Source organism: Podarcis cretensis, assembly GCF_951804945.1.
Source record: "Podarcis cretensis genome assembly, chromosome: 6".
Lineage (NCBI taxonomy): Eukaryota > Metazoa > Chordata > Lepidosauria > Squamata > Lacertidae > Podarcis > Podarcis cretensis.
This window is the reverse complement of record NC_137175.1, coordinates 62,564,195-62,590,895: the sequence shown is the minus strand read 5'-3', so window position 1 is coordinate 62,590,895 and position 26,701 is coordinate 62,564,195. Positions and strand designations below refer to the sequence as shown.

Sequence of the window (26,701 nt, the reverse complement as noted above, 5' to 3'; positions counted from 1 at the left end):
TTGCTTACAACCCTGTTTTTGTGTCACTATTGAGAGAATGAAACATTTTGTAGTAGTTAAGAAAATCCAATAACTGAACAAAAATTAAATATCGAAAGTCTGTATTTTTCAGAGAGGTTACTAAAGTTATTTTGCCTTGTCCACATCAGGTTCAGCAATGTTTGCTGGTGACTGCAGTGACATCTATTGGAGAGGCAGTGTTTGACTACAGACTCATGTTCACTTTAGGATAGCTACCGTATACTGCTATTTTTTCCATCGATCAAATTATTTTCCCCTTCCCCTTTTGAGTCCTACTTGTCCAAAGAAAGGAAGAATTGGAGATACACTCTTCAATAACATTACCACACAGTCAATGCAAGTCAAGTGTCTGTGAACTAATACATGGTCAAATTGGTCAAATCCATATAAACATATAGCAAAATATACATACTATTGTATTGTGTCATGTACAGAAGAACATGGTTTTATAGATTTCTTCCACGAAACAAAACATATCTAAGAATGGGCTTATCATTAGGCCACCTGAGGTGGTTTAAAGAACATGCAGATGGGAATTCATCCAAAACTGTGTCAAGATTTGAATCTGCTGTGGGTTCGGAACCTAGCATAGGGATTCAACCTGTGCACCACTAGCAAAATGTAAACTAGTTTGACCAGAAAATAAGCCTTATAAGTAACATGGTACTCCTTGACCCTCTAAAGCAGGCATAGCCAAACTTGGCCCTCCAGATGTTTTGGGACTACAATTCCCATCATCCCTGACCACTGGTCCTGTTAGCTAGGGATGATGGGAGTTGTAGTCCCAAAAACATCTGGAGGGCCAAGTTTGGCCATGCCTGCTCTAAAAGAAGGACCATGTGAACCTCCTCCAACTCCAATCAAAACTAGCAGCATGACCAAAGGTCAGAGATGATGGGAACCACAGTCTGATAAGAAAAGCACATCTAGACCAGTATCCTGTTCTCACAGTGGCCAGCCAGATGCCTCTGAGAAATCTGCGAACAGGACCTGTGTGCAACAGCACTCTCCACTTGTGATACTCAGTGACAGGTATTCAAAGGCATACATGGGAGGCAGAACAAAGCCTTCCATGGCTAGTGACCATTGATAGCCTTGTCTGCCAGGAATTTGTCTAATCCTCTTTTGAAGTCATTGGAGTTGGTGATTATAGTTTGCTTCCTCAGAAAGTTAGAAAGGGATCTACCATGCATCTTCTGCTGTGAAGACCGAAGCAAACAAGTCAATCAATGTCAAACTTCTCCTCTAGCATACTTTTGACATCCTTGACAGTTAACAGTTCAACTGCCTCCTCACGTGGGCTCGTTGGCAATATATGCAATGAATTTGTTACAAGTTTCTTGATACTTTTAGCAATGTGATCTTTGATTATTATTACAGGTGGCAAACATTTTCTGTGCATCCAATTGATGCACAACCACGGACGTGTGGGTCATTTTGGACCCAGAAGATGGCAGAATGTGATATAGAACATGGCAGGATTATACATACTCCTCTGACATGCATGGGAGCTAGGAACAGAATCCCCGTGCAAAATAGTCGGAACCTATATTTTCCAGATTTGGGGCAGGATGCGGAATCCGTCAATATGATGTCCCAATAGGCAAGGTTTGAGCCCGAACTTTTCATTTTAGAAATTTACTGACAAACTCATTAAAAAGCAAGCAAAAAATAACAAGAGGAAGATTTTTTCCTGAATTCAATATATTTTGATCTTAAGCCAGGCAAGGGACTTGTTGGGAGCAGAGCCACACACATTTTCTGCAAATACTCCACAGCAGGCACTGTAACTCCGCAACGGCTTGACTTTAACCCCAAAGGTGCGCTCCTCCATTGTCTCCTGAGGTAGATGGATGCTGACAACTCTGAAACTGCAGGTGACTCAGATCAACCTGCCCTGCCCCACACAGCAGCTGCTGGAGCTTTTGAGTGAATGCAGGGAAATGGCCAATACACAGTTTGCTACAACACCCCATCCACCACTCCTTCCAATCCTACAATTCTCTTGCCACCCCCCCCCCCAAATGCAAAACGATGAAATATAAACATTCGTTATAGCAAGAGACTCACACTATGTCCACTGTTGCTTGCTTGCTATCCCACACAAAACAAATAAACAAAAAGTAGGAAACACTCCCTGTTTTTTCTTTGGTACCAGAGCAAGCTAAAATCTGCAAGATCTGACATTCAGTGAAACAATCTTCAGCACTGGCTACATAAATAAGAGAAACTAAAGCCTCATTTGATATTAATCTATGGATACCATCTACCTCAGAGGACCCATTTTCATGAGCTTAGTGAAAAATACATATTTTTTCACATTCAAATTAAGAGTATCATAGGAACACAAGAAGCTGCCTTATACAAAGTCAGACCACTGGTCCATCTAGCTCAGCATTGTCTACACAGACTGGCAGCAGCTCTCCGAGGTTTTAGAAAGGAGCCTCTCCCAACCTTCCCAGAGACTTTCTGCATGCAAAGTAGATGCTCCACCACAGAGCTATGGCCACTCCCTTTGGCAACATTTAACTGCAGTTCTACAATGTGCTTACCACACAACAATGCTGTTTTAGAAGGCACCATTCTATACAGAGCAATCCTATTCAGAAATTCAGTCGCTCTAGTAAAACTAAGTAAGACAACTCACCATCTGTGTAAGTGTCATCTTCCTTCTCCTCCTCCTCTTCCTCTGTCTCTTCAGAGTGGGACTTTTCTTTGTAAGGAGGTGGCAATTTCATGGGCGGTGGAGTTTCACTTTTCTTCTGAAAGAGAAGGGAAGCTCAGCACATTATGGAGAAAACCTTCAGAGTTGCTTCCTTCAGTTCAAAAAATCACTTATGGAAGCATATCTTGGATTTAAAAGTTTCAGAAGCTTCAGGTTCAGTGAAATTTTTGACTGCTTTAAAAACAACACACACCCCACACACTATGTTTCTAAATCCGAACCGAAGAGCAGAAAATGCAGAACATGGATTTCATAGCGGGTTCTGAACGAACACCACTACCCCACCCCGCTAAAGGACTTCATTATCAATATACATACCAAAACCATGATAGCAGCAAGGTTTACCTTACTTAGCTGACAACATCAATTAAAAACACACACACCCCCTTTTTTGACAAGAACCTTAATCCTTTTAAAAACAAATCTGTTTTTGATGTGCTGTTTTGATAATGCTCTACCGGCATTATAGCTTACAATATTTTACTTGGAGCTCATCTCCATTTCAGATACGCTATACATTACAAAACTTTCAATAAAATTCCATTACCTCACATAAATAAAGGCACTTTCGATAATGATGCATATAGTGGTGCATATCAGTCCCAAAGAAAGGAGCTCAGGAGTACTGCAGCAAACGCATCCAAGCATCTGTTTCCTTGGCTCCAAGTAACTGAATCATTCTTTAGCTGCACAGTTTTACTGAATTATGCTCAATTGCATCTCATGCAGACACAATGCTAATAGCTTGGTGCACTTTAGTAAACAAATGGTAAGTACCAGATGTCATGAGAGCAACGCAAATGGCCGGAAAATCCTTTTTCTACAGGAGAGAATGATTACCAAAGGTCCACATGCCATTTTTTTTAAAGATCTCCACCCCCACCCCCTGCCAATGCCTGTAATAAAAGCAACATCTTGAAGGATGTCACAATCTTGTATGAACCATCGGCATTTATACTAATATACATATGATTCTAAATCAGCTTGTGGTTTTTTCTTGTATGTGTATATATATATAAAACAAATTTCATTCAGCTAAAAATAAAAGCAGGTACTAAACAAAAACCAAAGTAATGTTAAAAGGTAAAGGGACCCCTGACCATTAGGTCCAGTCGTGACCGACTCTGGGGCTGTGGCGCTCATCTCGCTTTATTGGCCGAGGGAGCTGGCGTACAGCTTCTGGGTCATGTGGCCAGCATGACTAAGCCGCTTCTGGCAAACCAGAGCAGCACCATTTACCTTCCCGCCGGAGCGGTACCTATTTATCTACTTGCACTTTGACATGCTTTTGAACTGCTAGGTTGGCAGGAGCAGGGATCGAGCAACGGGAGCTCACCCCGTCACGGGGATTCGAACCGCTGACCTTCTGATCAGCAAGTCCTAGGCTCTGTGGTTTAACCCACAGTGCCACCCGCGTCCCAACCAAAGTAATGTTACCTTGTTGTTATAAAAAGCTTCATGGCAACAAAATTACAAGCAAAGCTGAACTCTCTCTAAAATGAAAACCATTCAATCACATGATCAATATAAAGAAGTTCAGGCATTAGAAGAAAATAAGACTGCTTGGGTAGAGTGCAAGGATATCTGCTACCCAAACCCAACAGAATTTTAAGGATAAATGGTACCTCATGTACTTAAAACTAAAATTCATTTGGGAGTCTCAAGTTATAATGAGTTACAATGGCAGGTTCCATTTTTTTCTACCTTGAAATTTCTCCTAACCAAGCTGTAACTCCTGTTTGGCTTTATAGGGTAAACTCCATTTGAAAACCGAAGGAGAGTGATGGTTGGGTCAATGGGCTGCTATTCTAATAAATACCGTATTTTTCGCCCTATAGGACACACTTTTTCTCCTCCAAAAATGAAGGGGAAATCTGGGTGCGTCCTATGGGGCAAATGCAGGCTTTCGCTGAAGCTTGGAGAGCGAGAGGGGTCGGTGTGCACCGACCCCTCTCGCTCTCCAGGCTTCAGGAAGACATCCGCAGCCTAGGCAGCCCTGCGGGAACTCCCGCAGGGCTGTCTAGGCTACGGATAGCAGCCTGCTTCCCAGAGCGCCAGGCGCGCTGAAAGCAGAGCGCCCAGTGCTTTGGGAACACATCAGCAGCCTAGGCAGCTCTGCAGGAGTTCCCGCAGGGCTGTCTAGGCTGCGGATAGCAGCCTGCCGCCCGGTGCGAGGAGCGCCCTGAAGCAGAGTGCCCCTCGTGCCGGGCAGACATCCGCAGCATGGGGAGACCTGCGGGGAACTCCTGCAGGGCTCCCCACACTGCGGACAGCAGCCTGCCGCCCGGCGCGAGAGGCACCCTGAAGCAGAGCGTCCCTCGCGCCAGGCAGACATCCGCAGCGTGGGGAGCCCTGCGGGGAACTCCTGCAGGGCTCCCCACGCTGCGGATAGCAGCCTGCCGCCCGGCGCGAGAGGCACCCTGAAGCAGAGCGTCCCTCGTGCTGGGCAAACATCTGCAGCGTGGGGAGCCCTGCAGGAGTTCCCCGCAGGGCTCCCCATGCTGCGGATAGCAGCCTGCCGCCCAGCGCGCAGGGCACCCTGAAGGCCAGCCCCACAAGCTCGGGGGAGAGCAGGGAGGCGCAGCGCCGCCATCCCGCTGTTCCTCGACCTGGTTCGGTTTCCCCGACCTGGTTTTGGGGGGGAAATAAAGGAAATTCCCCCCCCTTTATTTCCCCCCAAAAAAACTAGGTGCGTCCTATGGGGCGGAGCGTCCTATGGGACGAAAAATGCGGTACTTATTTTGTGCAGTTATAATTTGTTAGTTGAGTTGGGTGTACCAATGGAAAATCCAGATAAAAACCTAACTAACAGATTCTCCTGACTTTATATAAGCTTTAGTGCAAAGCTGATCCTTCAGGACTGTGACTAGGAGCCTATTGTAGCATGTATTATTATACATATAAAGGTAAAGGTAAAGGTACCCCTGCCCGTACGGGCCAGTCTTGACAGACTCTGGGGTTGTGCGCCCATCTCACTTAAGAGGCCAGGGGCCAGCGCTGTCCGGAGACACTTCCGGGTCACGTGGCCAGCGTGACATCGCTGCTCTGGCGAGCCAGAGCCGCACACGGAAACGCCGTTTACCTTCCCGCTGGTAAGCAGTCCCTATTTATCTACTTGCACACGGAGGTGCTTTCGAACTGCTAGGTTGGCAGGCACTGGGACCGAGCAGCGGGAGCGCACCCCGCCGCAGGGATTCGAACCGCCGACCTTTCGATCGGCAAGCCCTAGGCGCTGAGGCTTTAACCCACAGCGCCACCTGCGTCCATTATACATATACATATACTTGACTTCTATTTTAGCGCACAAGACTCAGCACAGTGGGATTTTGTCAGTGAGATCTCTAATCATATGCCATCTCCAAAACTCATGAATGCCATTAGCCTTTAATCAAATCCTATGTGCCTGTGTGCCCTATTCGAACTTAAGTGATGGAGAGGAATGCTTACTGCTTACAATAATAAAAAAGAGAAACCATTAGCAGAACAACCACATTTTGCTCCTGTTATGAACAGCCAGGAATACTGCATAATTTAACAGTACAACTTCTACCCGCAAGGCTCATGGAAGATAATTTAAAACTTTATTTGGAAAAAAAAATGCTTGAGAAGCATCTTCACAATAAAATTGCTTTCTTAACTGGCAGCTTGGGAATACCCAAATGTTGAAAGGGGAAGTTGGCATTGCTATAAGGACATGGATTTGATGTACACAATGTAGACAGAAACTGATTAATGATACATGGACTTCCTTTAGTGATCAGGCAGAAAATATCTTCTCAGTGTAGCCTCTCATACCCTGAAATTTCCCTACAGAGGTATCAAGTGATGAATGTTGTGTGTCTGAAATCAAAGACTCCTGGAGCACAGGTGGATTTAGGGGGGCACAACCAGTTCGGTCACACTGGGCACAGAGACTCAGGGGCGCTGCAGGTGATGCCACATTTGAAATGGGGCATGAGAGGTGGCACAGGGCCTAGTTCAGAGCCTCCTCAATAGAAATCAGGGCCCCTGAATTGATGTCTAGCATCACCATTGACGCTATCTATTTACCTGTAGTCACATTTGAAATCTTATGTGAAGGCAGGTGAGCTTCAATGTACCAGCCTATTAATATACATGGGTAAGTGCCAATTATACTATTCTCTTACCTACAGGGAATGGTTGTAAATCAGTAGCAGAGCCCATGCCCTGCATAGAAACAATTAACACCACCACCACTCCTGTCTGAAACTGCCACTCAGTGTAGAAAATACTGAACTAGATGAAACAATGACTTGCATCAACTATATTCCCAATAAAGAACACCAGTTTAGAAGAATGCTTCACAGATTGAGGCCCACTTGGAAAATGAGTAAAAGAAAGAAAGGAAAGAAACTGTAAAAAAAAAACTTATTTATTTTTTCTTTACATATAAGGTACTATTAAAAAAAAATAAACCAGTAAAGAAGAAGATATAGAACATCACTATAACAATGGTTAACAGTCAACAGTTACAAGAAAACACTTAACAAGCCACAGAAGACTACACGTACTGTTGATCACGCCAAAACATGCCTCTTGCTATCCCTCCCACTTGAATTTAAGCATTTTGGTATTCCATTTCTAAGTGAAACTACAAACTAGAACTGCCGTGAGAAAAAAAGAATGTATAGTGCAGTATCCAACTAAATAGTTCTGTGGTTGTAAGTATTTCCATTTAGGCAATGCAAATTCCACTCTCTCTCTCCCCACACAACTACTGTACCCTCCCCCAAATCTGTTCTGGAAGCTGGGGGGTGGGGACAGAACAGATGGGGGAGGCAGGGAGAGAAAAGAGAGGCGTTCCATTGCACAGCCAGAAGTCCTTGCACTAATGGAACTACTTTGTTAGCAATTGGATATCTAGTTCTCTCCCTCCCTCTCTCTCTGTGTATAATCTACTTTTTAAATGGTTCTGTCTTCAGAAGATGAAGAACCAGGATATATGTCTTTTCACCTGTGGCATTAAATCTACCTCCATAGCCTAGGCTCACGTAGCTTTCTGCTATCTACAATACGAGGTAAACATACAAATTAATCTGTACTTATCTCTGGCTGTTAATAGCTTGTCGAATGAAATGTCTTGGATCACTTTCTGTATTTACAATGAGCCAAAGCCCAGAGGCAAAGGATGAAATCATCACCTTGAACAAGCATGGCTGATTTCATTGCAGCCTAGACTGGAAAAATACTACTGCTGGTGCCTAGGAATGTGACACATTTAACTCTCTCTGCTGGAGTGGGTCGTGTAAATAGGATTCTGGCTACTAGTAATTTCAAAATGTTCATTCATAAATTAATGTTCATTCATTATGTACGCCAATTCTATTCATTCATAAATTAATGTTCTATTCATTATGTACGCCAATCCCAGCAATAGTTTGATTGCCTTTTCATCTTTACTAGCTCACTGTAAACACAGGGATACTTTATCTACTAGTTTGTTAAGTTTGTTAGCTTGTTAAGCTAAAATCAAAGAATCCTGAGTTACCATTTTAGGGACTTTCCAAATAGATAACTGCATTAGTCTGTTGCACTAAACAGAAAAAAATAATTTGTGGCACCTTAAAGACTAACAAATTGATTATGGTATAAGTTTTCATGGCCCAGAGTCTACTTGGCCAGATGTATTGAATGTTATCCTAAACTGGATATTACAGTTATTTATATAAACACATCCTGGCTACAAACGTTATATACACTAGAACTGCACGCACAGTTTAAAAGAGAGGGAGAGAAAGAGAGACAGAGACCAGTTGCCACCACTAGACCATCTCCTGGGGGTGGCTTCTCCATCTTCCACTAACTTCCTCCCCTGCCAAAAACAAAGCAGAGCATAACCACTAAGCAAGCTTTGAGTGTATGGATTCTACCAGCTCCCATACACTTAAACCTTTGCATTTGTGAATGAGCTGTCAAATACAGCAAATATGTTATTACCAAAAAATGATTTTCATGTTCTAAAAATACAAAGAGGATGAAAATCACTAGTGACTCAAGTAATTAGCAATGATAATCTGGGCTGAAACCAAACATGGCCCATAGGCTCAACACACAATAGTTCAATATTCTGATTTTCTGATGCAGCTCTGATACAGAAATCTCCAAAGGGAAAAAATCCATTATTGGTAGGCAAGCAGAGTATGTCTTAAATTGTTATGTTTTATTTTATATCTTGATCACCTACATGAAAAGGTGTACATGCATTTCATTTTACAGAGTTATAGTAGCAAAGAAAGAGATATCTTTCACAGCTTTCAGGAGGATTAGTGAACTCGGCTCTTGAACTGTAAAAATGCAGCGATTGGGAATCTAGAAGGTTAAAAGGGTGATACACTGCAAATGGATGGGGTTTTTTTCTTCTTCTTCTTCTTTTCAGATGAGCTGCTACAGAGAATGAAAATCAGCCACGAATACTCTAACTACTTATTGGGGGTTGCTTTATTCAAGGTCCAAATCACAGCAGCATAATCTCCATATTATGCAAATGAGATATATTAATTATGCAAATCAGACTTGCTATTTCTGCATAACCAATTTGTCTCATTTTTGTGAGGCACTTCACCTCTGCTCCTGCCATGTTCTAGGAGAGACAGCAGGGGAAAACACAAGGGAAGGTCTTTACCTGACCATTATTTCCGCTGTTAGAGGAGAGAGAACCTTCTGACTCCAATCTTGCACCTTTTCAGCACTAACCCAGAAACAGAGTTGGAAGATGCAGAAAGACCCCTTCCTTCCGCATGCACACTAAAATTTCCTTCTTAATTAATATGAAAAAACAAGTTCCTTGGGTAGGATTGGAAAATCTTATTTTGTAATAGCTACTGCGCAACTATTTCTTTTTCTAATCAAGCAACATCCTTAACTCAGATAGGAAAATGAGATTTATTTCTATTCTTTTGAATTTATTCAGTTACACTCAACGACATGAGTACTCAAACTAAGCAGCATTTTTTTTAAAAAAACACACACCCCATGACACCTTATAACACAACACACCAAAATCCATTGACAAACACAAAATAAAAAGTAGTAGTAAATTTAAAAGCACACACAAATCTTATTCTATATATATATATATATATATATATATATATATATATATATAAATAGCCCAGATAGTAGCATCTACTCAACTGCCAGAAAAAGGCTTTCATGAGGCACCTTTACCATGGCCCAGTCCTAACCTTTGGTTTTATCTATCACCCTGCCAATTCATCCCTCTAACTTCAAGGCATTCCCCAGCCTCCATTGTGATTTCCAATATATGCTTAGGGTTTGCACATGGGGATAATCTACACATCAGATTTGTGAATTATCAGGGGGGCGGGGAGGCATTACTGATGCCCTCCGCAGGCTGCCCCACCCCCGTGGATTCTCAGCTTTCAAAATAATTTTAAAACATGCCTTTTGGGGTTTGCTTACCAAGCAAGAGCAAGGGGCAGGGAAATTCCAACACTATTTTAATCTGAATCCGTTTTTATTCTGTTTGGTTAGATATTAGCTTGTGTTGTCCACTCCAAACCAGATGGAGCAGGTTATGAATCCCAAAACGTACTCTGAGGACTGGTATAGTTCCCTGTGATGGCAGCTGGAGTGCATAAAATGTCGGGACCTGATCCAGCCACCCCTGTTTTTCCCCCAATGGGAAACACACACACAAACCCTCTAGAGTTAAAAACTAGTTGGAGTCAAATCTACAGACTTATTTACATTGGTTAAATTATGAGCATAAAGGCCCCAAACCTACAATGCATTTTCTTGGTTCACTCTGAACATTTAACTGAAAAGGCAAAAATTTCTTTAAGACTGGAACCCTACACTTACCTGGGAGTAACACCTACTGATCGCAGTAGGACTTGCATGCATAGGATTGAGTTGCAAATGGCTTGAATATAGACACCTCCCCCTCTTCAGCAAAACTGGTTTTTTGTGACTCTCTCAAATATGAACATTAATCCACATTTCTTTTTTAATTAAGCCACTACTGAGTTATTGCTTTTAATGTTATCTCATTTTTATGCATGACATTATGAATAGCAGTAAAGTTCAATTGCAAGTATAAGATACATATTTTTATTTGCCTTTCCAAATATACAAGCAAATCTACACACAGGCACACAAAATCTCTAGATATTATCCTTGGTGCTTAAAGGAATTCTTCCCTGTGTCTTAAAATGGGAAAAAACTACCTTCTGTATTATGTATTGCTACGTGAAGTTTATTTTGTAAGTGAGAGATAGCATCTGCAATACCTTTCCACAGTCTCCCTCTGGGTCTTGAACTTTGTGGTCCTTATTTTTCTTGGGGTTCACAATGGAAACTATCTGCAGAATACATTAAAAAAAATACATTGTTTATACATTCATTCCATACAATTGGGGGGCTATAACAAAGTGAGAAGCTCCTGTTCAGGATTCTAGACAGCCATCTTGTCTTGCAGGATATTACAAATCACTCCCTCTCCATCTGGCTTCCCATTCCACCCCAACTCAGAATTCTCAGTCCTCATTTGGCAGTTACCTTGTGCCTTTAATTCCCGCCCCTAAAGTTTTACTCTACAAAATTGCATGATCCACACAAAAGAGGGAGATATCAGCGGGCTTGGGGAAACTCTTTGTAGGCTATACAAGATTGGTACTGGGAAAACAAATTTTCTGTTTAGTACATATTGGAAAGACTTTAGGCTCGAGGGATATACTTTGTTCCTGCAAACCCTGAAATCCACCAAGCAGAGCCAAATGCAAAACAAAGGCAAGGGATGGAGGCAATATAGAACTAAGGAAAGGGTTCACCGGAGCATACATTCAGTCCAGTAGTTTGTTTTCAGTACCAGAACAGAGCTCAGTTTTGTTACAAGAAAATCAAAGCTCTCCTGCAAAGAGGCTGAAAGTCCTCCTGCTGATGGAAGGAACCCTCCCATTCATGGAAGGGTGACCTGGGATCAAAATCATTATTCTGGAGGTACAGAAAAATAAGTGATAGTTCAGAATACAGTTGGTTAATTCGGAAGCTGGATTTCTTGAAGAGCAAATGTGAGCACTCTTGACTATGCAAACTGTGTACCAAACACACAAAGAAAACTGTGTTCCATTAGAGCCAGGATAGGGAATCTGTCATCCTTCAGCTGTTCGGCTCTAGCTCCCAGCAGCCCACAGTTGCCATGTCCATTAGGAATGATGGAAGTTGTCTCCTAGTTTGAGGAAACCCAGAGGTTCCACATCTCTGTGCTAGAGACTCACTCAAGTCTTGGGCTATCTCCTAACTGCCGGAAGTAGGTATGGGGTGATTTTACATTCTGATGCTGTACTTGTTTGGCTGAATTTGTATTTGAAGGTTGCCATCTACCTTGAACCCTTCGGTTCTAGGACAACATGAGAAGGAAACTAAAAAAAAAAAAAAAAAGGATGCAGGTTTTTGTTTTAAAAACACACACACCTTCAACAGCAGGGAACGAAACTTACCCTTGGAAGAGTAGACAAACTCTGAACAACAAACACTATGGGGTTGCCTGCATTTTTTATGGCTTCCACAGCTTCTTCATGAGTTGCATTCTGCAGGTCTGTTCCGGACACCTGCAGAACAAGAAGCCTATTTAGATGCTCTTCGGCACTGTTCACAGTACAAGATGCAACAGAAGCTCTCAGCCAGTAAAAACTAAGCGCCAGGAAAAAGGTCACCAAGAGGTTTACTGTAGCAAATATATTTAACTAAATGAGTGATTCAAAATTGTCCTTAATCAAATCAGCACTGTATTCAGTCCATGACAAGTGATGCATTCACATTTACAAATAATTGTCTAGACATGCAGGCATAAGAAAATGCATAGAAACAGTAGCTGGACAGGGACCTGGCAACACATGGCTCTCTTCCTCAACTGTGGTTGCGTTGCTAAGACATTCTTTCCTTATGGTTGATTTCTTCTCATTGACAAAGTGGCATGTTTCACATGGATTCATTTTGAGGAAGGAAGTAATGCATATTTGAGAATCTGCCTTCATGTCAGAAATTGGACTTGGAGAGTCTGAGTAGTTTCAGTCACTAGTGATATGCACATATACAGAAAGCATGAACACAGGAATCCTGTATTAAATTGCACTTCCTGTATTTATGCATAGTATTAACACCTCCAGTGAGACTTCTACATTCTCTCCCATAGGCTTAAGGAGCACACACATCTCCATGTGGAACCTGGGTGTAATGGTTCTAGGGGTTGCTCGTGCGTAAACCGGTGCAACACCTGGCTGGGTTGCCTGAGTGAAGCTTTTCTGTCTGTGGCTGTCTCAATCGCTGGCAGAATCCGTCAGTGGGCGTTTCTTGAACTTCTTCCAGCAAAGAAGCTCTTTGACGCCTAGTCTCCTCCTACTCTCCCTGCGCGGAAGCCTTCTGCGCAAGGAGGGTGTAGGCAGCGGAGAACCCTTACTCTCCCCACTGGTCCCTGGCAAGGGAGTCATGGGACAGCCTCGCCGATTCCCCCATCTGCCCCCCTTCTCCACTGGTGCTACGCTGATTCTTTTCCCCAGAAGATGGGCTGCCTCTCCCCATCCTGGGACGCTCTCTGGGACCCCTCCGGAGCCCGCTCTCTCCCTCCGGCCCTGATGGCAGTTCCCTGACACTGGGCAAACCTACCCTTCAAATATTAACCATGTGTGCAAATACAGAACACTCAGCTCACACATCTTGAATTCATACATCTTGAACTCACAAATGAATGTTTATATGTCTACTTACAGTTAAGGCTGATTTGATTTTCTGTTCAAAATATGCATTTAATGCTTGAACACATACAGCTAAGACAGGTGTGTACAGACACAACTTTTTAAAGATACAGATGTTTGTCTGAACTTACCTCAAGTATTTTATCCCCAGTTTTGAGAACTTTTGTTCGGCCTGCTGGGCTGTCTTCCAAGACTTGCTTGATAAATATACCTTTAAGCTCTTCTCCATTCTTTAAACGTTTTATAACTGTATGTCCGCCAACAATACTGATGCCAAGTGGCACATGGGGTTCTCGAAAAATTTCAACACTGTAGAGAGTAAGACAATCCTTTGAACATGAGAGGTTTCAGTTACGTGATTTTTGTTTCACTCTGCAGTCCTGATGCTAATCTAAACATGTTGTTCTTTGTAAGGTGTAACATAAGCCTTTTAAAACGAGAAGTGATTTGTATGTTATGTTATAGCCTGGTGGAAATTGCTGAAAAGCAGTCTCAGTATCTCCTTCTGATGAAACACGCAAAAGCAGGGAACTCAACCCACTCAGTGATTCCAGAAGGCCTCAGTCTGATGTTATAAGAGATGATGGTACAACCCCTGTCCTACGAGCAACAGAAAAGCCAGGTGACAGCAATAAATGAATTTGCTTGCTGGAAACTAATTTAAAGGAAATGTTCCTGCATTTTATCATGAGAAAGTGACACAAGAAGAACCCTGCTTGATCAGATCAAAATATTCACCTAGTACAGCAACCTACTCCCTCTTAAGTCTTCTGTGTACCTCATTATTTCCACTCTTCGCTATACATAGTAACAACATACCCAATATGCCCTTCTCTCTCCTTTCCATAGAGTTTGCATTCAGGGATAACTCTGTCTCACTGATTCTCGCATTCTACCAGGTTACTGATATACCCACTATATTTATGTTCTTATTTAGCATCTTACTCCCCAGCGCTAATTGGCTTTTATCCCATATATTAGTTTAGAAACTGCTCTGTAACCTTCTGGAAATATATAAAAAAGCAGTCCACTTCTATTGCAGTCCAAATCAAACCCATTCTTTGTGTGCCAGATTTGCTTGTCTTACAATAGTCAACAATGCCTAACAAATCTAGACCTTACACTTTTATTATATCCATACTTTGGAGAACCCTCATCACCACACACACACACACACACACACACTCAACAAACACCTAGTAGGGTTACATTTAAAGTGAATATATATATATATATTGCCAGAACAGAATCCGATGTACTGACAAAAGTCAGTTAGATTAAAGTTATTCTACTGGTCCATACTGCCAATAGAAAGACTTGAATCCAAGCGCACTAGGGAGCTCATACATGCACACACAACCATGCACTTCAGCTCTTTGCCAGCTGCATTCAGCATGCAGGCCATATGCTAGGAAGCCCAGAAAGAAAAATTGCTGTCCAGTTGCCATCATCAACTAGTTTATCATTTTAACTATGCCACTGGGTATCTTTAAAGTCTGTTCCCTACTTCCTTTCCTAGAACTCGTCATTCAGCATCCAGGTGAAATGAACTCGGGTAAGTTGGCAGGCACATGTTGCTTTGTGAAACACTAGCATATCCACACAGATTGAAAGGCAAACTAGGCATAAAAATAATAATCTGTTTTTGCCATTCAGTTAAATAAAACAGTTCTGATGCAGAGGTGAACATCTTTCAGAACCATGTGCATTTTGTCATTGTTTTTATCTCCAGTCCTCTTTCAACAGCACTTCCTGTCAGGCCCTTGGGGTTTTATAGATTCCCTCAAATTTTGGGGACTTAGTAGATAGACTCACAAGTATCCCAATAAGTTCATGACACAAAAAGCCCAGCATGCATGCACACACATCTCTTCTCTTCTTGCAACAGCTGGATTTAAATAGTGCTGGGATTCAGCTACACTGGAAACAGCTACTTTAAATAGTGCTGGGATTCAGCTACACTGGAAAAGAAAAAGCACTTAATATGCATTGTATAAAGGTAAAGGCACCCCTGACCATTAGATCCAGTTGCGGACGACTCTGGGGTTGCAGAGCTCATCTCGCTTTATTGGCCGAGGGAGCTGGCGTACAGCTTCCGGGTCATGTGGCCAGCATGACTAAGCCACTAGTGGCGAAAGAGAGCAGCGCACGGAAACACCGTTTACCTTCCCGCCAGAGTGGTACCTATTTATCTACTTGCACTTTGACATGCTTTTGAACTGCTAGGTTGGCAGGAACAGGGACCAAGCAATGGGAGCTCACCCTGTTGCGGGGATTCGAACTGCCAACCTTTTGATCGGCAAGCCCTAGGGTCTGTGGTTTAGACCACAGCGCCACCTGCATCCCGTATGCATTGTATAAGCATTATAATAACACTGTGACACCAGATGGCGCGGTGGAGTCCCGTTTTTTCCAATCTGATTTCTCATACATAGTTGACAACGTATTTAACTGAAACGCTTCTTTGATGAATCTGGATCCAGCCCTGGGCAAGCATTGCTATAGAGCCACTTCACAAAATACAGTTCACCACTGAGAGTGTAAGCTCAATAGAGAGTTATAGCTAATTGCATGTCCATGATGAATGGACGTCTACAATATTTATAGGGACGTGGGTGGTGCTGTGATCTAAACCACTGAGCCTCTTAGGCTTGCCAATCAGAAAGTTGCTGGTTTGAATCCCCATGATGGGGTGAGCTCCTGTTGCTCTGTCTCAGCTTCTGCCAACCTAGCAATTTGGTAGCAGGCCAGTACAAGTAGATAAGTAGGTACTGCTGTGGCGGGAAGGTAAACGGCGTTTCCGTGGGCTCTGGCTTCCATCACGGTGTTTTGTTGTGCCAGAAGCTGTTTAGTCATATTGGTCACATGACCCAGAAATATGCCTGTGGACAAACACCGGCTCCCTTGGCCTGAAAGTGAGATCAGTGCCGCAACCCCATAGTTGCCTTTGATTGGACTTAATCGTCCTTTACTTTTTTTTTATCTTTTACAATATTTACTTATTTAATAAACTAACTATACTGCCTAACTATAAGAAAATCCTCACAGCATTTTATAAAAAGTATAAAACAATGAGATTATCATTAAAAACAACTATTTAAAAACTTCAAAAATAATTAAAATCAATGATAAGCTAAGAGCCAAATCAAAACACATCTCAGCATTCTACATATCTGGACACACAATACATGTGTTTTAAGGGCATACACCTTAGGGACACACACACAAAAAAACCCTAATGTGTGAACTTGCCCTCATTTAGAGGTTTGTAACTACCAGGAGCTTTGAATGCAAGTGGTATGCCTAGATAGCAAAACCTGCATTTAGGAATACACAGGTGAACCAGCATTCGTTGATAATTTAACTACAGTGGAAAACTGGCAAGTTTCTAAAAACAACAGGATTGATATAATAAAGCTTTTTCAGCAGGACATCTGCTAAGCATTAATTGTATCTGTAGTATTTAGCAAAGCTGGAATCACAACTACCTCAGTGCTATTCATGAATGGATTAAATAAACGGTCAAGCAAACAGTCACTGGCAAAAGATGAAAAGTTAAGGCAAGTATATACTCCACACCAAAAGGCCTCAAATAATTTCTAAGGCAGGAGAAATGTTGAAACATTTATCAACATACGTTTGCGGTGTTCCCCAGTGACTGAAAACTGGAGTTTCTTCTCCTTCTCCTTCTTCTCTCTCAGGCAATTCACTAAATAAGTAAAATAAAAATAAATTTTAGCTTCCCACACTTTTCTGCTTCCTAACATTCATTCTTTGTGCTTCACACACCTTTACCACCTTATCTTTGCTTACAACAGATATTCAGCGGACAAAACAGATACATCTTTTATCAGTTAATAGTTACATTTTTCCATGCTCTTGGAAGTGAGCACACTCTGGCTTTGCACAACAGGGTGAGATATCCAGGTCCTCTTTAATAAAGCTAAAACCATTGAAGAAAATAGTTCTGCCTCATTATTTCAGTTCAGGCAAAATAAGGGTGTAAAGTATATTCAAATATACACACACCTCACACAATTGTGTGGAGGGTTCTACTCATGTTCAAGTGAATAACAGTAAATCTTCCTGCAGACCTTTGCCACTCAACACAGGGATAGCCACAGACTAAGTGTGGGGGGCATTATGCGATGGAGATATGGATAGCATGCCCATCCCTGTCCATGGATCATGTGCTCAGGAACAATGTCTGAATAGGCCTACAGTGTAATTACTTGGTGACACGGGACTTGCTTGTATCTGGATGGAGTCAGGAGTTTCCCATTACTATTCTGCTCTTGTATTCTTTAAGACAGACAACAAAGGTTTTTTTGCACAGCTTTGTGAGTGATGTGTCTTCTAAACCTTCCATGACAATAAGCAAACGTTTTTTAAGTTGAGAGTCTCTTCCATACCTTGGCAGCCCTAGTTGAAGAGAGGCAGAATCCAGGGTACTGGAATGGTCACAATTTTCAGTCTTCAAGTTATTTCTCTCGAGATCATCATCAACACATAGAGGAGCTTTCGTGTCATTTTGCATCTTGGTACCTGGCACAATTAAGAGATCAGTTATTGTTCATTGATGTGGACGTTGAGAGCAAAAAGGTACAGTGAACTTAGAATAACTGATCAAAGTCATCTTATGTTTAGGCTGACATGTCTTGCATTAATTGAATGCAACAAAGGCAGAAAGATAAATCCAGCTGATATTTATTTATTTATTTATTTGATAACTTACTCATTCCATGGCTATCCAAGATAGTATTTGGTTGGCTGTACTCTGATGCTCCAGGGAAACCTGAACTGTTAATTCCATTTTCTTTAGCCTTCAGTGAAAAAGGGAGGAAAAAACCCAGGCAATTCAAATTTGGAAATTTGCTGACTTTGCACTATGTTACAGAGAGACGCTGAGTTTACTGGAAACTTAACTTTTAAAATTAATTCAATAACATGTTCTTATGAACATAAGATGTGACCACTAATTGAACCCTGCTGCCCAAAACCACAGTTATTGCAGCTGACATTGTTTACACTTTGTAGCATTACGCTTGCAGAATATCATGTAAGCCTCTTTATTGCAAAAATTCCTAATTGTCTAAATAATCAACCGCTTCAATCTGTGCTAGTTAAACCTGTGCCCCTCCAGATGCAGATGGACTCCATTTCCCATCTGCCCCAGCTAATATGGGCGGCTATGATGGGAGATGAAGTCCAGGAGCACCTGGAAGAGACTTGAGCTCCCTATTCCTGATTTAGATATCAGAGTTTGCCCTCAAATGCAAAACTCCCCAGCAATATCCGTAATGAACAGGTGGCATCCCATCCTCATACTTCACATTAAAACTTGTTCCTACTTCTCTTGCTACTGTATATGCAAAAAAAGAAGTACCTCTTTAGCAGCACCAAGGCCTATGTCAGAACTTAGTTCTTCCATGGTAGGAGGTTCTAGTACCTTTGCCAAATGCCTTCCAGTTTCAGTGTGGATCTCACTAGATGGAGCCAGCTCTTTTACACCTGGTGGCATATAGCCAAAATAATCCTGATCCACATCATATTCATCATCCACCAGCATCTCCCGTTCTTCACCAAGAGGAGCCTCTGTAGGCTTCAAAAACTCATGCATTTCCCAAGATTCCTTATCAGCATCCATCTCATTCTGTGCAAGCTGAAACTGCCTCCCCAAATGCAGGATCGGTTCATCCACAAGTTCCTCTCTAGAGAAAGATTCAGCTCTGAAGTCCTGCATTAAATAATAATAATAATAAAATGAAAGTAGAGATTTGCAGTAGCCCTTTTAAAAGAAGGAGGGTGGAGAATTACTGTTTATCATAGTTGCATCCTGGGAACATTTTAGATTTTACAACTATTGCCTTTCTTGGGGGGGGGGGAATCTATAAAACAATTTCACAATATTAGGAAAATGAAACTGTACAATAAAACACATACATAAAGCATTATTTTGTATTAAAAATAACTGAAGCACAGAAGTTCTTCTATTGGCTGAATTTGTAATAAAAGCAAGCTTTGGTGAATTCCAGGGACATGTGGAATTTGATGGGACTGCAGCACAACTCCATGCACGTTTACTTGGAAGTAGGTCCCACTAGGTTCCTTGCGTTTAATGCCAGATTAAATTAAACGTTTCTATTTCTGTTCAGAGGCTGAAAACTATGACTGGAATGGAAGTATTCCACTCTGGATGTCACAGCAAACTACAGCTGATATAAAAATGAGGAAGGGAAACAGAAGCACGTGAACAGAGGAGAAAGTAATGAGCGCAAATATTTGGTTATGATGCAGGACCAGGGCCATAGTATTAATAACAAGTAAGTCAGAAGATGCTGCAACACATAAGGCTATGGGGCACTGGAGCAAGAAGGAAACCTATTTTGCCTGAGAGGCTCACTGCAAATTGTTAACCTATATGTAGCCAAAAATGGTGCTCATTTGTGTTCTACTATTCTTCTTGAAGCTACCAGCATGAGTTTGACCAAACTGTGGGAGGCAGTGGAAGACAGAAGTGCCTGGCGTGCTCTGGTCCATGGGGTCACGAAGAGTCGGACACGACTAAATGACTAAACAACAACAAAATTCTTCTCAAATGCACATATACTCTATCAACAGAATGCTGAGAGCAACTTGAGGAGTAGAATGGAGCGGGGATGGGGATATCCCTCATTACCCAGTTGCTCCTACCAGTCTTCTCATGCTGTTACTTCAGGAAGACCTTGAGCCAGCTTTTCATCTAGCTGTTTTAGTCTATAAAATGAAGTTGGGGGCCAGATCAAAAGGAAGTGGGGTTCCAATTAATATACTATGCTGCAGGGATAGAAAGAGACTACTATATATGGAAAAGAAGCACAAGGCAATTCAATTTACCTCACAGTAAATTTACCCTCAAGGCCTAGTGTTATACCTACCACAACATTCACGAGAACATTATGAAGAACACTGGATGGCCACGCCGTTTTGCTCTAGAATAGTGGAATTGATCGGAATAGATTATTTAGGTATGTGTACAGTAAAGCTATGGTTTTCCCAGTAGTGATGTATGGAAGTGAGAGCTGGACCATACTGAAGGATGATCGCCAAAGAATTGATGCTTTTGAATTATGGTGCTGGAGGAGACTCTTGAGAGTCCCATGGACTGCAAGAAGATCAAACCTATCCATTCTTAAGGAAATCAGTCCTGAGTGCTCACTGGAAGGACAGATCCTGAAGCTGAGGCTCCAATACTTTGGCCACCTCATGAGAAGAGAAGACTCCCTGGAAAAGACCCTGATGCTGGGAAAGATTGAGGGCACAAGGAGAAGGGGACGACAGAGGATGAGATGGCTGGACAGTGTTGTCGAAGCTACCAACATGAGTTTGACCAAACTGCGGGAGGCAGTGGAAGACAGGAGTGCCTGACGTGCTCTGGTCCATGGGGTCACGAAGAGTTGGACACGACTAAACAACTAAGCAACAACAACATTAACAACAACAACAACAACAACAACAACACAGTTGATCTAGAGAAAAGGTTCAGTTCCTGATGGAAGCAGGAAACACTTCCTGTTCCCCACCATTTAAAATAATAATAATAAAAAAACTCTATGCACCACTACTTTAAATTTAACAAAAGAAACAGTCAATAAATACCTTTGGAACTTCAAGGCATATTGATGAGTTCATATCATTGATTGGTTCTTGAAATACAAAACTTTTGGCAATACCCTTGGGATCCACAGTAGAAGAGGTCCCATGCTGATTATTTCCTCCCTTTAAAAAAATAAGACACTAATCAGGAAAATATATATGGCCAAACATTTTGAGAAAGAGAATGGCAAGAAACTAGCTTGCAGAGGGGCACAGCTGAAAAGTAAGCCAGAAGGAATGCAGAAAGTAAACTCCAGAGACACAAGTCATAAGAAAAGTAAAGAGTACAAATTTTATTGTAAAATGTTAAATGTCCTGTTTATACTTGGGCTCTTGGTGGTCTTGTATCCAGGGGACTGACAAGGTCCATCAGTATTTAGCTTGAGCAGTCTACACCATCAGTTATTCCAGGATCACTTGACTGCATTACAAACTTTTAAAACACTTGATTAAAAAGTTAAAGCTATGTAAATATGTTTTGCTTAGGCCAGTGAAAATCATAGATGATGATGAGCTTAGAAACTGCCCTGCTGTTTTTCCTAACTTTATTTATGTAGTAACTTACTGAAAGCAATAAACCAAAGTAGAAGAAATAAAATTAGTGCAACATAAGGGTTTGGGTACCATTTTTATCTTGCCCATATGTCTGGCTTATTGGTTAGTTTGTTTTTGCTGTTTTCCTCACATTCCACTATATTTTTCTGTATTCTTATACACACGTACATATTACTAGTTTCCTATATCTAGCTTATATAATAAGGTGCAGAATGTTAAAAAGCATCAGATCCAGAACCAATCATATCAGAGCCTTTATAAGCAGCCATATGGATGAAGAACATAGAAGATGTACTCAGAACCATAAAGCCAGTAAGTAACCAATAAACAATATGCATATACAGTGGTACCTCTAGATGCGAACGGGATCCGTTCCGGAGCCTCGTTCGCATCTAGAAGCAAACGTAACCAGCGGCAGCACGTCTGCGCACGCACGCGTCGCTTTTCACCGCTTCTGCGCATGACGTCATTTTGAGTGTATGCAAATGCACAAGCGGCGAAACCCGGAAGTAACACGCTCTGTTACTTCCGGGTTGCCGCGGAGCGCAACTCGAACGCGCTCATCCCGAAGCACATTCAACCCGAGGTATAACTCTACTGACATTGGCCACATTTAAATGATAAGAACCCCCAAAGGCCCATCTGGTCCAGCATCCTCTTCTCACAGTGGCCAACTAGATGCCTATGGAAAGTCCACAAGCAGGACACGAGAGCAGAGGGAGACACCTTATTTATTTATATTGTGATGTACAACTGGTATTCAGAACCGTATTAATTTGACAGCCTTACACTATCTATTTTCTGGTATTTGTAGCACTGCCTAGTACTAGACTTGGGGGGAAACTGAGGAAAATGGCAGCCAAGGTATTCAGGAAGGGCTGCAGCTTAGTGGTAGAGCATCTGCTTTGGACGCAGAATGTCTTAGATTCAATCCCCAGGGAGAGTTGGGATGAATTCTGTTGGGCTGCTGAGAGTCAGCACTGAACTAGAGGGACCAATGAGCTGACTCGATATAAGGCAACTTCTTAAGTTCCTAGGTGCTTATCACCCTTTCTTCTAAACTAAAAGCCCCAAATAATGTAACCTGTCCTCATAGGGAACTGGTCCAAGCTCTGTGTTCTGAACCTTTTCAAGCTCTGCAATATCCTTTTGGAGGTGCAGCAATCAGAACTGTACACAGTGCCAAGTACAGTCAGACAATAGATTTGTATAATAGCAGAGTACTATATTGACAATTTTATTTCCTAAGGATCCCTAACACTGATTTGCCTTTTTCACGGCTACAGCACACTGGGCCAACCTTTTCACTGAGCTTCCCTGGTCATTTACCTCCAGTTCACAGTCCAGAACACTCTCTCTCTCTCTCTCTCTATATATATATATATATAGGTCAAGTTAATACTTTTTGTACCAATGTGCACTTTATCCTTCCATTGTATCACATATCTTTCCATTATATCCGAGCTGGGAAAGTGTGATTGGAACAAGCCATGGCTTAAAGCTGGCTCCATATCCTGGCTGGTGTGGAAACCATTACTCACAGTTTCTCAGCTTGAATGTAATGGGAAGCTATGGCGAACTATGACTTCCTAGCTGGTTAAGACATTCCTGTTTGTACACAACTTTGATTTCACTACTGTCTGTGATTTTATCTTGGCTGGCTGCTGCTGTGCTTTAAAATCACTTACGCTGCAAGGTATTGAACTAAGTCAAACCCAGATTAGATCTACTGAAATCAATGGATCTAAGTTGTATATTTTACTGAATTTTCAAACTGCAATGCAGCTAACAAGGAGATTTCTAAAATAAATGGGAGACAGAAATCCAAACAAGTCTTTAGTATAAAACAAGACTCAAACTCTCACTCCAAGAGTATCAAAGAAAAATGTTTCTTTGCCCTTCAGCACACCACTTCATAAGATATGCCATGCTCAAAGAATTTAGCAGGTCAGGCCTGGTCTGTTTCTTGCAAGCCCCAGCTGGGTTGCATAGGAAACTCCACTCAAACTAGTTTTGCTGAATTTGGGAGGTTACATAACATAAGATGACCAGCCCTTACCATCAAAGGTTTACAGATCCCAAGGTGAACTTTTCCTGGTGGCACAGATTTCAACACCTCTACAGCTTCTGCCAGAGTAGTATTGTGCAAACACATGTCATTGACAAAGACCAGACGGTCACCAGGGAAGAGTTTGCCACCACGCTCAGCCACTCCATTTGGCACCAGTGAACTGACCACAAATGCTGCCTTGGTTGGATCTAAGGGGTCCTGAAAAATAAGCAAAAGAAACTGTCATTTTAAAATATAGATAGAAGGAATGCTTCCAGACAAACAACATATATATATATATGTCCATCTACAGAAGGCTTCCATTACTATTTGGGCCACAGAGTTGAAAAATTCTAGAAGGAAAAGCAGCAAAATGACAAGATTTGCCAAATGATACAAAGGGAGGGGAGAAAGAGCACAAAGACTAGTGTCAGAGCACATGTAATTCAACAAGGAAATGTGGATATGACTAAAAAAAAGAACTGGAAGAAAAACATGGCAGGCAAGGCTACTCAGATATTCTACAATTCTGTACATTGTCATCTCCACTAGAAAGGAGACGTGGCAAACAGATAATATTTTGGGGAACCAAATCAAGACACCCAACAGTAGACACAGACATTCACCACTGTGACAGGAATAAACAGGGAGTGGTTCTTTTATTCCGTGGAAAGACCAAGGTATAATAAGCAACAGCACCTTGACTTCAGCATAGTTTTCCAAGAACCTAATTTCAACAAAAAATGCCCCCTTTATAATTATTATTTCAGGATAAAGAGACAGTAAAGGGATGTGGAAGCCAAATTCTATTAGTTCTGAGGTGAGTCAGCAACTATCTACCCTCTCCAAAAATAAAATAATAATAATAAATCTAATTAAGAGCAGAATCGAAGCATACAAATATTCAGGGGATAAAACGAAGAATGCATTTGCTATAACTACGCTACCATTCTCAAGCAGAGGGAGCTCTTGTATAGGAAGAGAAGAGAAGCTACATAATGGGAAAGATCAATCAGCTAGAAACGGCATATTGCTGCACAGAGAAACTGGTCTGTCCCCCAAAAGGTTTGGATGGCAGTATAGTTGCTGAAGGAGAAAAACCTACAAATCTAGTTTATTTTATAAGTCAAGCAATAAAAGATTCAAAAGCCACATTTTTGTTCAAAGACCCCAGTTTTTCATTTAAGGAAAATACCGGTAGATTACAAGCAGTATACTTTTGTAAAGGACCAATGAAACAGACATATTTAAAGAAGTACGATGTTTTGGGAGGCTTTCTTGAGTTTCCTAAAATGCCACCAATTTGAGGAACTTCAAGACAGAGTACTAGATCTCAGAAAACTAGCAACGCACGATACCCGATCAGTACCTCGCTGCACTATTGTGGTGGTGGCTATATCATTTAGACAACTTTATTTTCCTTCTCCATCAGGACCAATGACTGTGAATACCACTACCCAGTGCTTTTTTTCCTATTAAAAAAATGTTTAGGGGTACTCTCATTTTCCTACTCATATGGAAATACTGCCCCTCAATGAGGCCAAACCTAGATTCACAAAATGTTAGGGGTATGTGTACCCCTGCATCCCACCCCGAAGAAAGCACTGCCACTATCCATTAAAAAGTGATTTGCTGCATTTAAGGGCCATTAGAATTTGCTTTAATCCAGATAAGCTATTTAAGTACACAAGGAAGGGCACCAAATACAACCAGAATTAACTTTGTACTTTTCATTCTGCTGGCTCCCAGAGCAGACACTTTTAAAACTGCAGTTTGTGCATCTTCAGCTATAGAAGAAAGCAATTCTTTCCCCCTGACTTAGCTTTGTTGGCCCACAACAGGATCCCCCAACCTGGTGCCCTCTGGATCTTCTGGACAACAACTCCCATTAGCCCTGTGGTATGATGCAAACCGCAATCCAGAACTTTTGGAGAGCAGCAATCTCAGGGAGGCTGAACTGCAACTTACATCCTGGTTCAGAATAGCAATAAAGGGCTGCCTGCAGTTTTTACTCCCAACTTGTTTGTATTTTATGTTTTAATTTTTAGTAACCCACACTGTGACCTATTTGCTTAATTCAGAATTGTGGGGTGTTAATTCTTTTTTTATTTATTAATTATTAAATTTATATACCGCCCTATACCCACAGGGTGTTAATGTATTAAATTAATAAATAAATATATACACAAAACAAGAACACTCCATTATTGAAAATGAAGAATTTGCATTCAGAGCACAGTCTAAATCAGGCTGGTCTAACATGTGGCCCTCAATGCCTTTTTTGGCAGCCCTCAACAACATTTCACACACACAGACCCCTTTAGCCTTCCCATAGCCGGGTAAGTAGAGTTCCCCTGCCTCCTTTCCAAAGCCTATTTAGCTGTTTTCCAGCTTTGGGAAGAAGGTGGGAGGCCTCTAGGACCCTGCCAGCACCTCACTTAGCCAGCTTTGGGAAGGTAGCACAAGGGCTGGGAGAGGGCTTTAAATTTTGGCCCAGCTTCCCCCCATCACCCCCATGCAACAAAGCAATGTGCAGTCCATAGGTTCCATGCTGACACAGGTGGCGCTGTGGTCTAAACCACTGAGCCTCTTGGGCTTGCCGATCAGAAGATCGGCGGTTCAAATCCCTGCGATGGAGTGAGCTCCCGTCACTCTGTCCCAGCTTCTGCCAACCTAGCAGTTTGAAAGCATGCCCAAAGTGCAAGTAGATAAATGGGTATCGCTGAGGCGGGAAGGTAAACAGCATTTCCGTGCACTTTGGCTTCCATCTCGGTGTTCTGTTGAGTGGTTTAGTCATGCTGGCCACATGACCTGGAAAGCTGTCTGTGGAGAAACGCCGGCTCCCTCAGCCTGAAAGCAAGATGAGTGCCGCAATCGCCTTTGGACCATTCAAGGGTCCTTTACCTTTTAATTTTTTTCCTCTTGTGGCCCACCTGGTATGAAAAGTTGAGCCACCCTGATCTAGATGCTTCCATAAAA

The 26,701-nt window shown here is 41.9% G+C and overlaps 1 protein-coding gene across 7 annotated transcripts in view; it reads right to left on the bottom strand.

Annotated features, from left to right (window-relative positions):
• PATJ (PATJ crumbs cell polarity complex component) overlaps window positions 1-26,701 on the bottom strand; it is a 159,397-nt gene that overhangs the window by 84,023 nt on the left and 48,673 nt on the right. For 5 of the 7 annotated variants that reach the window (XM_079982093.1, XM_079982091.1, XM_079982092.1 and 2 more), the window contains 10 exons: window positions 23,732-23,941; window positions 21,121-21,240; window positions 18,870-19,219; window positions 18,218-18,309; window positions 17,895-18,027; window positions 17,120-17,191; window positions 13,614-13,791; window positions 12,229-12,339; window positions 11,020-11,091; window positions 2,669-2,783 (listed from right to left, as the gene is read on the bottom strand). In XM_079982093.1, the coding sequence (XP_079838219.1) occupies window positions 2,669-2,783; window positions 11,020-11,091; window positions 12,229-12,339; window positions 13,614-13,791; window positions 17,120-17,191; window positions 17,895-18,027; window positions 18,218-18,309; window positions 18,870-19,219; window positions 21,121-21,240; window positions 23,732-23,941 (1,453 nt within the window). Of the gene's footprint in view, window positions 1-2,668; window positions 2,784-11,019; window positions 11,092-12,228; window positions 12,340-13,613; window positions 13,792-17,119; window positions 17,192-17,894; window positions 18,028-18,217; window positions 18,310-18,868; window positions 19,220-21,120; window positions 21,241-23,731; window positions 23,942-26,701 lie in introns of all 7 variants that reach the window. The other 2 variants (XM_079982090.1, XM_079982089.1) reach the window with 2 other exon arrangements.